General features: G+C 46.6%; 1 protein-coding gene across 1 annotated transcript; it reads right to left on the bottom strand.

Moving 5' to 3' along the window:
- Nucleotides 1-6,549: 6,549 nt before the first annotated feature.
- LOC108894797 (uncharacterized) lies at nt 6,550-15,628 on the bottom strand. The gene is given in 5 exon segments (XM_018693402.2): nt 6,550-7,774; nt 7,777-12,224; nt 12,660-12,923; nt 13,086-14,746; nt 14,801-15,628. Coding segments are annotated over 5 exon segments (7,914 nt in total). The 5' UTR covers nt 15,458-15,628; the 3' UTR covers nt 6,550-6,890.
- Nucleotides 15,629-16,250: the final 622 nt, after the last annotated feature.

Below are 16,250 nucleotides of genomic sequence, written 5' to 3'. Positions count from 1 at the left end.
ATCGAACTTTGAGGGGCCATAACTTCCACGCCTTCAATGAAAAGTCCGAAACTTTTTGCAATTTAACTTCGTCTATGTCTTAAGAACAAATTATCAAATTTTGAAGTCAATCGGATAATGCGTCTAGGACTAGTTCGCGTTCAAGCGACCCCTGGAAATGGCCAAAAAACACACAATTTTTTCACCTTCCGGTCAAAATAAAAATACTTTCTGTTGGGTTTAGAATATGGCTCCAAGAGACTTTTTGGTGCGTCATGGGATGTTACATATGTGTGCAGATTTTCAGATTTTTAGGCGCAACGGGCTTGAGGGGCTGTTCCGTTTAAAAATGTAGGTGGCGCTACCGAGGCCATTTTGCCACACCCATGCTCAAGACCCCTAAATTCTTAAATTTTTCGCCGTGCCTGACGCGTCTGCAAATTTTCAGGAGTTTTGACGCATGTTAAGGCCTTCAAAAAGGCGATCAAAGAGGCGGAAAAAGAAGAAAAAAAATAATAATAATAATAATAATAATAAACCGAACGAAAACAAGAGGGTCCTTGCAACTCGTTGCATGGCCCCGTTGGGCCCACGCAACTCGTTGCTCGGGCCCTAATAATAATAATAATAAACAGACCGAAAACAAGAGGGTCCTTGCAACTCGTTGCATGGCCCCGTTGGGCCCACGCAACTCGTTGCTCGGGCCCTAATAATAATTAAAGCTGCGAGCAGCGTTGAACGGGCCCTCGCACCCGGCGCCCGTCGGGGAGCGGCGACCGCGGGACCCCGGCAACCGCGGGGTCAACGCAGGTCGCAGGGCACACGCTGGCGTAACAGTTCACACTTCCGAGATGTAAAAATTTTAAATAAAAGCTTTTATGCTAATTATTTTCTGTGATAATATTTTTCAGAGCTCATCATCTGTGACAGCTCATGGCTCTATTGACTGTAACCTCCCTGTGGCAGCTTCTCACAGACACAATCAACTCCTCTTCCCCTCCCCCCTCAGACACACACAGACACACACACACAGAGACCCCCTTCCAAAAACCCATCAAAGAGTAATACAATGGCTCCATCTGTAGGATAAAGTAGAGAGTCGCAACAGGAAGTTACCCCAAAATCTGAGGTTTCAAACAGGAAGTTGGGTTTCCGAACTTTGACGGGCCAGAACCGGCACACGCTTCGACCCAAACTCACAATTTTCGGAGCCAGTCTTCCAAAAATCCTTAAGTCTGTCCTGACAACATTTGAAGTGAATCTGGTCACCCGTCTAGAAACTGGACATCACACTATAAAATATGTCATTTCCTGCTATAAATAGGTGGTGCTACAACAATTGTATGAATATTGACATATGGATGTGTGCAGATAGGTACCATTAACAATCCTGTAAAGTTTGATGCAGTTTGGACAAAGTATGGCCGAAATATAGCAAATTTAAAGCAACTTCCTGTTTTGTGGCGAGTGATCGAACTTTGAGGGGCCATAACTTCCACGCCCTTCAATGAAAAGTCCGAAACTTTTGCAATTTAACTTCGTCTATGTCTTAAGAACAAATTATCAAATTTTGAAGTCAATCGGATAATGCGTCTAGGACTAGTTCGCGTTCAAGCGACCCCTGGAAATGGCCAAAAACACACAATTTTTTCACCTTCCGGTCAAAATAAAAATACTTTCTGTTGGGTTTAGAATATGGCTCCAAGAGACTTTTTGGTGCGTCATGGGATGTTACATATGTGTGCAGATTTTCAGATTTTTAGGCGCAACGGGCTTGAGGGGCTGTTCCGTTAAAAATGTAGGTGGCGCTACCGAGGCCATTTTGCCACACCCATGCTCAAGACCCCTAAATTCTTAAATTTTTCGCCGTGCCTGACGCGTCTGCAAATTTTCAGGAGTTTTGACGCATTTTAAGGCCCTCAAAAAGGCGATCAAAGAGGCGGAAAAAGAAGAAAAAAAATAATAATAATAATAATTAAAGCTGCGAGCAGCGTTGAACGGGCCCTCGCACCCGGCGTCCGTCGGGGGAGCGGCGACCGCGGACCCCGGCAACCGCGGGGTCAACGCAGGTCGCAGGGCACACGCTGGCGTAACAGTTCACACTTCCCAGATGTAAAAATTTTAAATAAAAGCTTTTATGCTAATTATTTTCTGTGATAATATTATTCAGAGCTCATCATCTGTGACAGCTCATGGCTCTATTGACTGTAACCTCCCTGTGGCAGCTTCTCACAGACACAATCAACTCCTCTTCCCCTCCCCCCTCAGACACACACAGACACACACACACAGAGACCCCCTTCCAAAAACCCATCAAAGAGTAATACAATGGCTCCATCTGTAGGATAAAGTAGAGAGTCGCAACAGGAAGTTACCCCAAAATCTGAGGTTTCAAACAGGAAGTTGGGTTTCTGAACTTTGACGGGCCAGAACCGGCACACGCTTCGACCCAAACTCACAATTTTCGGAGCCAGTCTTCCAAAAATCCTTAAGTCTGTCCTGACAACATTTGAAGTGAATCTGGTCACCCGTCTAGAAACTGGACATCACACTATAAAATATGTCATTTCCTGCTATAAATAGGTGGTGCTACAACAATTGTATGAATATTGACATATGGATGTGTGCAGATAGGTACCATTAACAATCCTGTAAAGTTTGATGCAGTTTGGACAAAGTATGGCCGAAATATAGCAAATTTAAAGCAACTTCCTGTTTTGTGGCGAGGTGATCGAACTTTGAGGGGCCATAACTTCCACGCCCTTCAATGAAAAGTCCGAAACTTTTGCAATTTAACTTCGTCTATGTCTTAAGAACAAATTATCAAATTTTGAAGTCAATCGGATAATGCGTCTAGGACTAGTTCGCGTTCAAGCGACCCCTGGAAATGGCCAAAAACACACAATTTTTTCACCTTCCGGTCAAAATAAAAATACTTTCTGTTGGGTTTAGAATATGGCTCCAAGAGACTTTTTGGTGCGTCATGGGATGTTACATATGTGTGCAGATTTTCAGATTTTTAGGCGCAACGGGCTTGAGGGGCTGTTCCGTTAAAAATGTAGGTGGCGCTACCGAGGCCATTTTGCCACACCCATGCTCAAGACCCCTAAATTCTTAAATTTTTCGCCGTGCCTGACGCGTCTGCAAATTTTCAGGAGTTTTGACGCATTTTAAGGCCCTCAAAAAGGCGATCAAAGAGGCGGAAAAAGAAGAAAAAAAATAATAATAATAATAATTAAAGCTGCGAGCAGCGTTGAACGGGCCCTCGCACCCGGCGCCCGTCGGGGGAGCGGCGACCGCGGGACCCCGGCAACCGCGGGGTCAACGCAGGTCGCAGGGCACACGCTGGCGTAACAGTTCACACTTCCCAGATGTAAAAATTTTAAATAAAAGCTTTTATGCTAATTATTTTCTGTGATAATATTATTCAGAGCTCATCATCTGTGACAGATCATGGCTCTCCTGACTGTAACCTCCCTGTGGCAGCTTCTCACAGACACAATCAACTCCTCTTCCCCTCCCCCCTCAAACACACACACACACAGACACACACACACAGAGACCCCCTTCCAAAAACCCATCAAAGAGTAATACAATGGCTCCATCTGTAGGATAAAGTAGAGAGTCGCAACAGGAAGTTACCCCAAAATCTGAGGTTTCAAACAGGAAGTTGGGTTTCCGAACTTTGACGGGCCAGAACCGGCACACGCTTCGACCAAAACTCACAATTTTCGGAGCCAGTCTTCCAAAAATCCTTAAGTCTGTCCTGACAACATTTGAAGTGAATCTGGTCACCCGTCTAGAAACTGGACATCACACCATAAAATATGTCATTTCCTGCTATAAATAGGTGGTGCTACAACAATTGTATGAATATTGACATATGGATGTGTGCAGATAGGTACCATTAACAATCCTGTAAAGTTTGATGCAGTTTGGACAAAGTATGGCCGAAATATAGCAAATTTAAAGCAACTTCCTGTTTTGTGGCGAGTGATCGAACTTTCAGGGGCCATAACTTCCACGCCCTTCAATGAAAAGTCCGAAACTTTTGCAATTTAACTTCGTCTATGTCTTAAGAACAAATTATCAAATTTTGAAGTCAATCGGATAATGCGTCTAGGACTAGTTCGCGTTCAAGCGACCCCTGGAAATGGCCAAAAACACACAATTTTTTCACCTTCCGGTCAAAATAAAAATACTTTCTGTTGGGTTTAGAATATGGCTCCAAGAGACTTTTTGGTGCGTCATGGGATGTTACATATGTGTGCAGATTTTCAGATTTTTAGGCGCAACGGGCTTGAGGGGCTGTTCCGTTAAAAATGTAGGTGGCGCTACCGAGGCCATTTTGCCACACCCATGCTCAAGACCCCTAAATTCTTAAATTTTTCGCCGTGCCTGACGCGTCTGCAAATTTTCAGGAGTTTTGACGCATGTTAAGGCCCTCAAAAAGGCGATCAAAGAGGCGGAAAAAGAAGAAAAAAAATAATAATAATAATAATTAAAGCTGCGAGCAGCGTTGAACGGGCCCTCGCACCCGGCGCCCGTCGGGGGAGCGGCGACCGCGGAACCCTGTCAATTGTGGGGTCAACTCAGGTTGCAGGGCATGTTGTGATCTTTTGAAAAAAGGTGTGATGGATCAAATGACAGGGTGAGACAATGAGTGATCTCTCAAGGCATTTTAATTTGTTAAAAGAATAATTACACATTGTAGCAGAAGTATGTCCATTCCAAAGTGTGTCAGTCTATTCTAGCACTAGAGATAAAAGTATATAACTGACGTAAATGGAGGCAGTACAATTACAAGCAAATGATGTGTTCTGCTTGTAATGTCATCAGTGCGCAACCATGATGTCGTCTGTCAAGTAAGCAGTTGAAACAGCTACCCAGCAGTGTTGCGTTGTTGTATATTGACAGTTTGACTTGTGGAGTTCCTGGTGAGCTGCACAGTTCGTGACAGGGTCTGTAGAAAGATACACAAGAATTAGAGTTATAAGTGTGTTTTTCTGAAAAGAGATGTTGTCATTCTGTTTATTCCCATGGATCCTTTATTGCCAAGGAGCGCCTGAACACAGCAGCATTAGCAGTGTGAAATAGAAAGATGTAAGAGAGGCTATAGCTTACCAACAACAACTAAAGAACAATCACAAAAGATAAGTCATATGGCAAAAGATGTTAGTCAGTTGTTATAGCTGATTGTGTTAGATAGTGTTAGTGTGCCGGCATACCTTGCAATTTGGGAAACTTTTTGACATCATTGGAAGATGCGTACACGGTGCTTAGATCAGCCCTCTGTTACTGCAATAGGAGCATCATAGAGTACCTAGTGATTCAGGAAGGCAACAGGCAATGTACAGCCAGGTACAAGTGTAATGTGTGAACATAGGAGACACAGGCGAGGTGTTATCAGTTGTTGAGAGGTTAGTGTTAGGAATCGCTCTTAGTCTGACCCCTCCCCTTCAACGTGGTGTCTGTGTGCCAATTGACACTAAGTACAACACAGCTTTCAGGTTCACAAGGGCACGCAAACCCCTCCACCACGTTAAGGTGGCGATTCTGGGAGGGGGACATGCAGATTATGCAATGCTGGAAATTCATGTGCAGCATACATACAGCATACAGGTTGTTCACACAGGTGTGTCAAGGCATTAGTTCTATTACTTTGTGAGGGATAGGAACTCATAGGTGCCATGCAGGTAAAGAGAAGTCAAGGCTTGTTTGATCAGTAGGTGAAGGTGTTAGTGTTGTTAATGATAGCTGAGTTATCTAGACAAAGCAAGCGGTAGCACATTTACAGCAAGTAATGTAGTTCAGTGATGGTTAGTGTCAGTGTATGGTAAGCAGGGACAGGCAAGGCAAGCATACAAGCAGCAGGCGTGGCAAGGGCAAAGTGTCAGTAGTAAAGTATTTCATAGGCAGTGTAGCTTATACCTGGAAACATATGTTCAGCACACATCTACCAGAAGGTTAGTAATTATATATGATTATTATATTACTTATTATATATACACTTTTTACAGTATGTACACGGGAGCGTGAGGAAGATTTCAATATAAAGACGCACAGTGTGTCTTAGACGAGCAGCTTAGCATACCTGAAAGACATAGAGAGGGTGAGCGCATGTAATGGAAAAGCAAATATCACACAGCCAGTCTAGAGCTAAACTGTAGTCCTGTGGGAAAATGCAGTTAGTTGGTAATGAGGTTGATATTGGGCTTTGTAGTTGCACACGTTATTCCAGGGGGTTTGTGGTGCCAGCGGTGGCACGAGCTGTAAGTAGCTGAGCACTTGTTGCGGTTTGTTTCAACCGGCCTTGTGCCTCAGAGTCAGTGGTACAGCGTGATTAAAACCCTTGTGTTATTGGTGTAGTGGTACACCAGGCGGCGGTGTGCGCAGCATGTGATGCAGCTGGAGTGATTGTCTGTTGAACCACAAGCGTTTTGATGTGCCAGCGACAGAACACTGCACGAGCCGTAAGTACCTGAGCACTAGTTGCGGTTTGTTTCAACTCGCCTTGTGCCTCAGAGCGAATGTTTGAGCATGACCAAAACGCTGATGGTACCTCAGTTGTGATGAGAAATCCATGCAGGTCCAGTGGAGCTTTTAGCTGTAAAGTGAATAGCGTTACATTGTGACCCACAGGCATGTGTTGTTGGTGCACCAGGTGGTGGAATGGAGTGATTTTGTGTGGTTGTGAAACCTCAAGCGTTTTGACGTGCCAGCGGCAGAACACTGCACGAGCTGTAAGTACCTGAGCACTAGTTGCAGTTTGTTTCAACTTGCCTTGTGCCTCAGAGCAAAAGTTTGAGCGTGACCAAAACGCTGACGGTATCGCAACCATTGTGTGTGTCCAGGCAGGTACAGTGTGGCTCCAGAGGAACATTATGTTGCAGTGTTGTACACGGGCTTTACTATAGTTTGTTGTGTGCGAAAGTACAGAAGATGCCGTGGTGGTCACTGAAGTATGTAGCGCGAACGACAGTGACCACTTGGTGAACTGAGCTCCTGACGTATACATGGTCGATGAGTGTGCCTGAATCCGTGGTTGGCACAGTTATGTGCTGAAGAAAGCCGCGGCCAGCCAAAAAGGAAGGAATTGAGGATGTTTTAAGGATGTCCTCGTTGAAGTCTCCCATGATGGCGATAGTCGGTGCCAGGTTTTCAAGAAAAGGCAGAAGCCTGCCGAGGTTTTCTTTGAACAAAGACATGGGATAGGTTGGCGGGCGATAAATGACAGCCAGCACAATGTTGTGGTACGGATTGTGGCAAAGCAAGCACTCCATGTTGATGCCAGGAAGCTCTATGCTATGAAAAGCAGAGGGGTCAAAGTAGTACATGGCAACGCCGCCATGTTGCTGGGAACGAATGTCCAGCAGTGTGGGGTTGCTGCTATCATACGCCTGACTCCGGGCAAGATGGCGCAAAGTGTATCCCTGGAGCTGTACAGAGTCAAGTGTTGAAGCTGCAGGCAGCCACGTCTCTGTGACAACAATGCAATCAGGGCGCAGCGAGTGTGTACACAGAGCCAAGTCTTGTGAATGCGCACGCAAGCCTTGTGCATTCAAGCAGAAGACAGTGAAAGCGTCTGAAGGGCAGGCAATAGAGGAGGAATCCTCAAGAGAGAAGCGAGGCATGGTGGTCAGCGCCTCTTTGATGCTGTCCTTGCAATAAACAGCTTTCTCTGCAAAGTCTGTAATCACCAAGCCGGACAAGCTGCGGACACGGCTCAAGGCTACGTAGGCTTGCCCAGGCGCAAAGATCTTGGAGAGGGACACTACAGCCTTGTCAACGGTCAGCCCTGAACCTTGTGGACAGTGCACGCCCAAGCCAGTTTCAAAGGGAACTGCCTACGCAGGCCGTTGCGAGCTGTGATTGTTTCCTCTTCGGGGTCAATGCCTGTAGAGGTGACAGCGGGAGGGTAAGGATGGCGCTTGCGTCGCTGTGCCCCAATCTGGGGATCATCAAAAAGGACATAGATCGTTCTCGGGAAGGCAGAAGAGGATGGTGCGTAGGCGATGTCAGTGACGGTGCCACAGACCCCGTTCACTAAGCCATCCGAGATGTCCACGTTTTTACACAGCATGACGCGTGCACCTTGCCCTAAAAGGAGCTCTTCCTCCAAGGTGGTGTTGTGCGTGCTGGAGTGGTGGCCACGCATCAACTGTAAGTTGCCAGTTGTCTTACAGGTCACGAAGTCCTGTGCTGGCACGCGACTGAAATCAGGGCAGGCGGCAGTGAGGCGAAGGGTGTTGTGAATACACACCTGCTTGTTTGTCGCAAAGATATGGAGCGCAGAGCTCTCCTCTCCTGTTACGCAGGATTTCAGAGTCTGGAGGTCATCAAGCAGCAAAGGGGCGCCTTTAGGGTGCTGCCTGAGGCGATTCAAGAGAGAGGCAAAGGCCGTGTCCCTCTGGCGCATAATGTCGGTCAGCTCTACCATCTGAAAAGTGCCTGACCACAGATCAGCGCCCATGTTCTGAACATACAGGGGTTTCCCCCTTACTGGGGGCAGCTGGAAGAAGTCACCCACCGCAATGACAGTGACGTTTCCAAAGAGGCAGGTGTCGCCAGACTGTTTAATTTGGCGGAGGCGTCCGTGGATATATGCCAGTAAGTTGTGATTGACCATGGAGATTTCATCAATGATCAGTATTTTCAAACTGGCATATTTGACACGCAAAGTGTTGAGCTTGTCTTCACCCAACGGCGTGTAAGGAAGGCGGACGTCCTTGCCGATGCTAAATGCCGTGTGAATGGTGGCAGCGCGCAAGTTGTAGGCGGCGATGCCTGTAGGAGCCGTGATCATAACGGTGATGTCGTCAGGGTGGAGAGCCACTGGTGCCAGTAAGCGCTCGGCTGCGTACTGGAGAGCCCTGATGAGGTGGCTCTTCCCAGTCCCTGCACCCCCAGTGACAAAAAGATGAATGGGTGGTGGCTTTTCTCCGCGAAGCACCTGCACACACCACTGCCTGACATGAAAGAAAACGCCCCTCTGCGTCGGGTTGAGGGTGCGTAGCAGCGCCAATCCGTCGGCCCTGCTCAGAGTGGTCCTTTTTTTCTCCAAGTTACCCCCCTGTGCCCGAGTTACGGCAAGGTCGGGGATGCTGGCGAGGGGCTCATCGTCTGCTTGCTGCGCGGTACTGGCAAGCTCGGCGCACTCCAAGCGGTCCAGCTGCTGCTCAGGACACATTTCGCACCATGCGTCCTCAAGAACACCTGTGCTGTCGATTGAGCTGTGGATACTATCTAAGGTATCAGCATCTTTCTCAAAGACAGAGCGGTTTTGGTCAACAACGGACTTGACTGAACGCAGCAGTCCGCCTGCTGACGTAACAGAGCCAGAAGAGTAGAAGTGCTCATAGGTCGTGTAAGCAGCGGGCCTGAGGTCCATGTTGCAGCGATAGGGCAGGAAAAGCTGCAAGAGGCTGAGGTAGTAGAGTTCTGGCTGCTGGCTTACAGAGAAGCGCGCATATCGGATGACGGCGGGCTGCGTGCGCGTGCGTTTTGCAACGTAGCCGTTGTTGTTGTCAAGCCTGACTTTATTCCATGTGGTTTCATTGGCAGACACAACGCGATATTGCGATGCAAAGGTGGCCATACACATGTCATTAAATGGAGCCTGTTGTGGACGGCTCTTGTATCGATCGGCAAGACTAGTCATCCACATGTCGTCTGTGCTGAGTTCCTTTGAGGCGGCCTTCTGCCTAAGCACGCTCAAGGGCAGGCTCATCTTGACAACATTATCCCCAGTGGGGACAAAGACGACTTTACGGGAGCACTCCTTCAAGTGACTGTTAGTCAGTCTGTAGACAGCCTCTTGAGCACAAACATCCCTGTTGTGCAAGTAGACGCTGCCCAGGTTCCTCATGGCGTCTCTCGCGCTAGTGTTAGACTCTTTGCTGGCCTCGCGTTGGGCATTCTGCAGGAGGAGCCCCATCTCTTTCTCTGCCTTTGAAATGTAGGAAATGATATATACCACACAAGCATAGGCGTCAACCACATACTGGATGTCGATGTTTGCATTCCAGCATTTCAAGAGTGGTGCGCTGTACTGGTTGATCCATACCTCGTCAGCGCGACGCTTTAAGACAACTTGTGTTTTGCGAGAGCAGCGCCCGTAGGCTCTCTCAAAGAGGCTCTGGTTGATATTCAAGCTAGAGAATAAGTGGCCCACATCAGAGAAAGCGGCGTCGGGGTTCGAAAGAGCGGCTTTGATTGCACTCATGATCTTAGCTGCTGCCTCCTTTGTCATGTGTACAGGTGTACAAGAACAAGCAGGTGGCGACAAGATAGGCTCATTAGCCTGACAAGCACAGGTAACGACATCATCAGATGCCTCGCGGCAGATGAAAGTGCGAGCTGAAGGCGGCCGTGGAAAGTTGAACCGACAGACAGTTCTGTTTTTTTTGCATGTCTTCGAGTGGCGCCGGGAATGCTGTTGCACAGAGGTAACAGCTTCAAGTAAAGCCGGGTCATGTGTCGGCAATTCACAAGTGACGTATTGGTCGATAAATGCCGTGACCTCGTCGTCTGTGTTTTTGTCAATGACTGGGGCATTCTCGACCCAAAAGAGGCAGTGGACATGCGGGGAGCCGCGCTGCTGGAATTCCACACGGTAGTAGAAATCACAGATCTTGCCGATGGGCTGAGCAGGAGAGAGGAGGACCTCCTTCAAGAACACGTGCCAGCGAAAGTCGAACATGCGAGCAGCAGTGACTGGATTGCGGCGGAGAAGCTCGCATCTCTGTGCCCAGTCCAAGTCTTCTGCAGTTTGTGCGCGGCCTTCCTGTTTCAAGATTGTCTGGAGAAGATTTGACCAGCGCATGTCTGCAGAGGAGAAAGAGCAGAACCAGGTAGGGATACCAAGTTGGCGGATGCAGGCCATCAGGTCGCGTTGCGCCACTTGCCAGAAAGCTGGCGTGCCACGAATTGGCTTAAGAAAGCGGTATCCCTCGTCGAATTCAAGCAGTTTTTTAAAGGACTCCTCAGTACAGAGTCTGTCACTGCCAAGAGACTGTGCAGCAGCATGTTTGTGGCCTTTACGCAGGGCTATGGACACGCTCGATAGCACCTGCTCAACCTCACACATATACTGCGCAAAGAAGATGTATTCCACATTCCCTGAAAACCTGCCGTCTGCGTGCATAATCCTGTTATTAAAGTACCGCGACAGGGTGAGACGCTGCGGTCTGCTGTCGTGGTACGTAGGGCCACCTTGTGGAAACAGAACAGGAAAGCACTTTGCCTCATTACTGTGATCTGAGAGGAGTCTCACCGGAGAGTTCCCTTCAGCAGGAGCGAGGCTTAAGACATGATCGAAGTACTGGTCAAGAGCCTCTTGCCCAATATCGACTGGCATGAGACAGGTATCTTGGAACATGCAGTGAGTCTGCCGATCGTGCAGGAGCTCTTCCTGAGCAAGATCAGCAGCTGGTGAACTACAAGAGTCACCGACCTGCGCAGGCTGTTCGCTGACGGAATCGGGGCAGAACTCATTTACCCACGAGTCATTAAATGCCACATCGTTATAGTGTTTGTTGCTTGCTTTGAGATAAAGCAAGGCTTGCCTGATGTTACCCGTGTCAACATACTGATATTCATAGTGACCTTTGTATGTCAGCTTGCGCTTTAATTTCACAGGCAACAGGGAACCCTTGTTGTCTGTACGTGGTAGCAAGCTGGTGGTCTGTACAATGTTGGCCGGAACACAAGTCACTGGCCCATGGGCGCCGTTTTGGCCGCCCTTGGGCAACGCCAGCATCTTCATAAAAGGTATATGTAGTGCAATCAGGTGTTGTTCTAAGGAGTTAAGCGACGCCAATTCCTGAGGGATTGGCTGCAGCGCCAAGTTATTCTGTGCACTCTCAGGTGGCGTTTGCCCTTGGCGGATTTTCCTATGACAAGTGCTACATATCCACAGTTTACCCCTAGCAGAATGTAGCAGTGGACATGGGTTACTGCACACCGAACCACACACATGAACATAGTCTTCAGAAATGCAGCGATCAGCGATCAAAGCAGTGAACCGACTTTTTCTGTACATGTCCCGCCTACACTGCAGCACCTGGTGTTTAAAAAGCAGCCGGTGACACACACAACACACAAACTCTGGTCCGTCTTTGACCTTCTCCAGAAATTGCATCATAGCAATTTCAAACAGTTCACGCTGTTCCTGGCGTTGACGGCGTTTGAACAGAATGTTTGTAGTGACACGCTTCCTAAATTCAGGATTGCTGTAATAGCGCTGTCTACTGCGCGCTTTCACACTCTGTCTGTGTTGGGGGTTTACGCGGTATTTGGTACAGCTGTGGTTTTTAACCCTGTTTCTATGAGCAAGATCTGTGTGGTATTTATTTTTGCTTAAGGCTATCACCCTGGCACGATGCACAGCATTGCTCACGTATTTATTTTTACTGAGATATTTAATATGTTCCCTGTGTTGTCTATTTTGCCAGTATTTGGTTCTGCTTAAAGTTTTCACACGATGTCTGTGTACTGCGTTTTGTTGATATTTTGCTCTGCTACTACTCTTCACTCTTTCCCTGTGGCATGTGTCTTGTTGATATTTATTGCGGCTCATATCTTTAACTCTGTCCCTGTGACACGCATCCTGTTGATATTTATTTCGGCTCATTTCTTTAACATTTTCCCTGTGGCGTTCATCTTGTTGATATTTTGTCCTGCTCATGATTTTAACTCTATCCCTGTGGCGTTCATCTTGTTGATATTTTGTCCTGCTCATGATTTTAACTCTATCCCTGTGGCGTTCATCTTGTTGATATTTTGTCCTGCTCATGATTTTAACTCTATCCTTGTGACGTGCATCTTGTTGATATTTTGTTTTGCTCATGAGTTTAACTCTATCTCTGTGACATTTATTGTGTTGGTATTTAGATTTGCTTAAGGCTCTGAGTTTGTTGTTGTATGAGGTATTTTGTGCATACCTTGTTTTAGCTAATGTAGCAAGTTTTTCACGAAATAAAGAACTGCTGGCATATTTGCTGTTGGCATTGAGCTTTTTGTGTTGTCTATGCACTTCATCCTGGTGATATCTGTTCCTAACACTGTGCATTTTACTATTTTTGTAGAGCATATTGCCCTGATACTTTTCTTTCACCATGCTCTTCATTTTTTCTTTAACCGCTTCATTTTCTGTATATTTGCTTCTATTACGGTTTTTAATTTGCTCTTGCATGACTACATTGTTTTGATATGACATTCTGCTATGCGCGCTCTTTTTACCTCGCAAATATTTAGATAAGGAACTCCCTGTTTGGCCACTGGACATATTGTCAGTGCTCTCTCTCTGGCTGGGGAACGCTTTCCTGGTCCGGGTCGCAGCATTTGTCTGTACTGTACACAAGTTACAGCAGCTTTTCTGATCAACACTGTATACACATATAACAGGCTCAAAGTGGTTACTGTCCACATGTTGCAAATATATGCTTTCATCTGTCAATCTGTTAGTCATACAGCTGTACTTGTGCCATGTCCCAGCCGTATATATGTAAATGTCCAGTCCCAAGACATCAGCCGCTGCCTGAAATTCAAGATCAGAGGCACAGTTCCCAACATATCGCATGCCTGAAGATGTAATATAGTGTGCTACAGAGGTATATTCTTTCCCAACGATTTTGTTGTACCGCTCACTGTGATTTTCCATATGTTTTACGACTGCCAGTCTAAGTTTTCGATGGTTATTTTGGGAACCACTGACACTATGAGCGAGAGCTCTAAAAAAGCTATTGTTGTCCTTCAGCACCTTTTGAGTTAAACAGACATCACCTAGGCTGTTAAAACCATGCTGTACATTTACTTCCTGCTTTGTAAAATCTATTTTATATTGACTGCAAACAGCCCTGCCCACCTCACAAGATAGAGGTGTAAATGTGCGTGTCATGGGACTTGGTACGTTATGGACATCTTTGCACTCTGCACCAGTGCAGGGGTTGTCATCAGGTGACAATGTCCCTGAGTTCACTGTAATTTGGGCCTTATTCTCAGTCCTGCGTGTTTGCACACCGCATGAACTATAAGAGTTCTGCAACGTACACACACCGTAACAGCCATCACCCTGTTGATGGGCAACACAAACCACAGTTTCATAATGGTTGTGGCTGTTTTCTAAATAGATACCCTGGTCTGACAGCAGCTTCCCTCTACAACTATATTTCAGCCAACGTGTGTCACAGTATGTAAACACATGGACACCGAGATAATCTGCTAACGCTTGAATTTCCAACTCTGTTGCCCAAATATTAACTTTATGCATTTGGGACTGCTCAATGTATTCAGACACGGAAGTGTATTCACGTCTCAGGTAATGACGATATTGTTGTGCATTCTTGCGCAGTTGTTTAACAACTGCGAGTCGTAGTTTTCTGTGGTGCTTTTGCGTGCCACTCACAGCCTGAGATACAGCACGGAAAAAACAATTACCATCAGGTGCAATACTGTGCTTCTTGCATGGCTCTCCCAAAGCACCACCTACTGTATGTATTGGCATGGCTCTGTGCTCAAAGTCTACCTCCATCTGCGTACATAAAACCTGAGCAGTGTCTCTATCAATAGGGGCAAACAGCAATTGCTCACTAGGCACAACACCAACTAGCTCAACGTCAGATCTGGCATCAGTGACATTGCGCTTGCTGACAACATCATGTGTCTCACTGCTTCTCTTGCGTCTAATACCTCTGTTGCTGAGTACACTGATCTGTTCACATGGAGCACTTACAGAGTTCGCAGCAGTTTGGCCTGTCTTCTCGACCTCTGTCAGACACATGGAGGTATGGTTGCTTTTTTGTGCGGTTGTGTGACGAACTTGTACACCGGCTATTTCAAAAGCCTGTGTCTCCATGCCAAGGGATGAGGCCAATCTGCAAATATATTTCTGTAAATCTGCTAGACTACGCAAAACCACAACTACACTCTGGCCATCAGCATCGACCATTCCAGCCGCGCTGCGGGCATGTGAATCACACACAGCATACTTGTTGTCATGGCAAACAATTGCACAGGAGGCACTGCCTACAGTCAGTAAACAACTGTCATATGTGCTAAACATGTCTTCCAACCCTTGACCTAGAGAAACGTGAACACCAGCCCTGATCAGGTCACTATCAACGACATCAACTAGTCCGCAAACATGCTGTCCATAGTTAACACCAACTAACTGCTCATCAATGACAACCTGGGTGGGGAGGTCAGGAACACACAGCAAGCTGCTCTTCCCTGATATCATGCCACTTCTCTGCAAAAACTGATACAACTCATCTCCTAACACTAGCACTTTATCTAAATCCAATCTGTCCCATGAGCTCATTGGGACAATGGAGTGTTTGACAATACTCACTAAAGCAATAGCCATACACTGAACACCGGGAGTGGCAAACCGTACATCTCCCTGATGAAAAGATCCTTGCACGCTCCTCAGGATTTGCACAACATTGCCATGATCAGGTGTAATAGCGACATCCATTGTTTCTGCAATCTGTCTATCATTTGCAATAGGCACACTGGCAAAGGTTTCCTTTCCCTCATCGCACAAGACAGGCGCCACAGACAAGCTAATATCATTCCCTGGAACAACAGCGCATGGCACATTCTCTGCACAAATTACATTACAATTGGCAACAGTCTTACTTGTCGCAGGTCTGGCAGGACGCCGCATGCGAAAACTCTTCTTCCGGGGCATCTAGAAGAGAAAGACAATATATAAGCACATGTGGGTATAGTAAAAAGCAAAAAGGTGCATTGACAGTGCACATAGCTGTATGGGTTCTGTACCTACAAGTAGTATGTGTGGCCTAATTCTCAAGAGGCATGTACACACACTTAATACACAGGTGGAAATTACTGTGTATGACTAAGTGTTTTCCACAGACATACTCAGACAAGAAAGTGTTGTTTGCAGTGCACTATGGTGCTGGGTTTATGGAGAGAGCATGTTGTGTTCATTAAAATTTTTCTGCTGCTGATGTGTCAAATAAACAACATGTGGTGTTGTGCAGTTGCAGCCAATCACCTGTACATGGACTAGCAGGAGGAGCTAGCCTGTATTACTTTAAATCATCAACTTATCATCATCAAGAACTTGTACCTAAACCGTCACCTTGTCTTGCTTGTGATGCAAATACATGAATGTGGACTGTATTGTTGCTCATCATACAGTTTTTTACACAACAACATGGACATGTAATCAGCCAATACTGTGAATCTACAGAATAATCCTGCAATAAAACCACCATTGGCTGCGCACGTAAATTAGAAAA

This window comes from Lates calcarifer, unplaced genomic scaffold (assembly GCF_001640805.2).
Source record: "Lates calcarifer isolate ASB-BC8 unplaced genomic scaffold, TLL_Latcal_v3 _unitig_3866_quiver_1168, whole genome shotgun sequence".
In the NCBI taxonomy this organism is placed as follows: Eukaryota; Metazoa; Chordata; class Actinopteri; family Centropomidae; genus Lates; species Lates calcarifer.
Note: the sequence above shows the minus strand (reverse complement) of the source record. Positions and strands in the feature narration are given on the sequence as shown.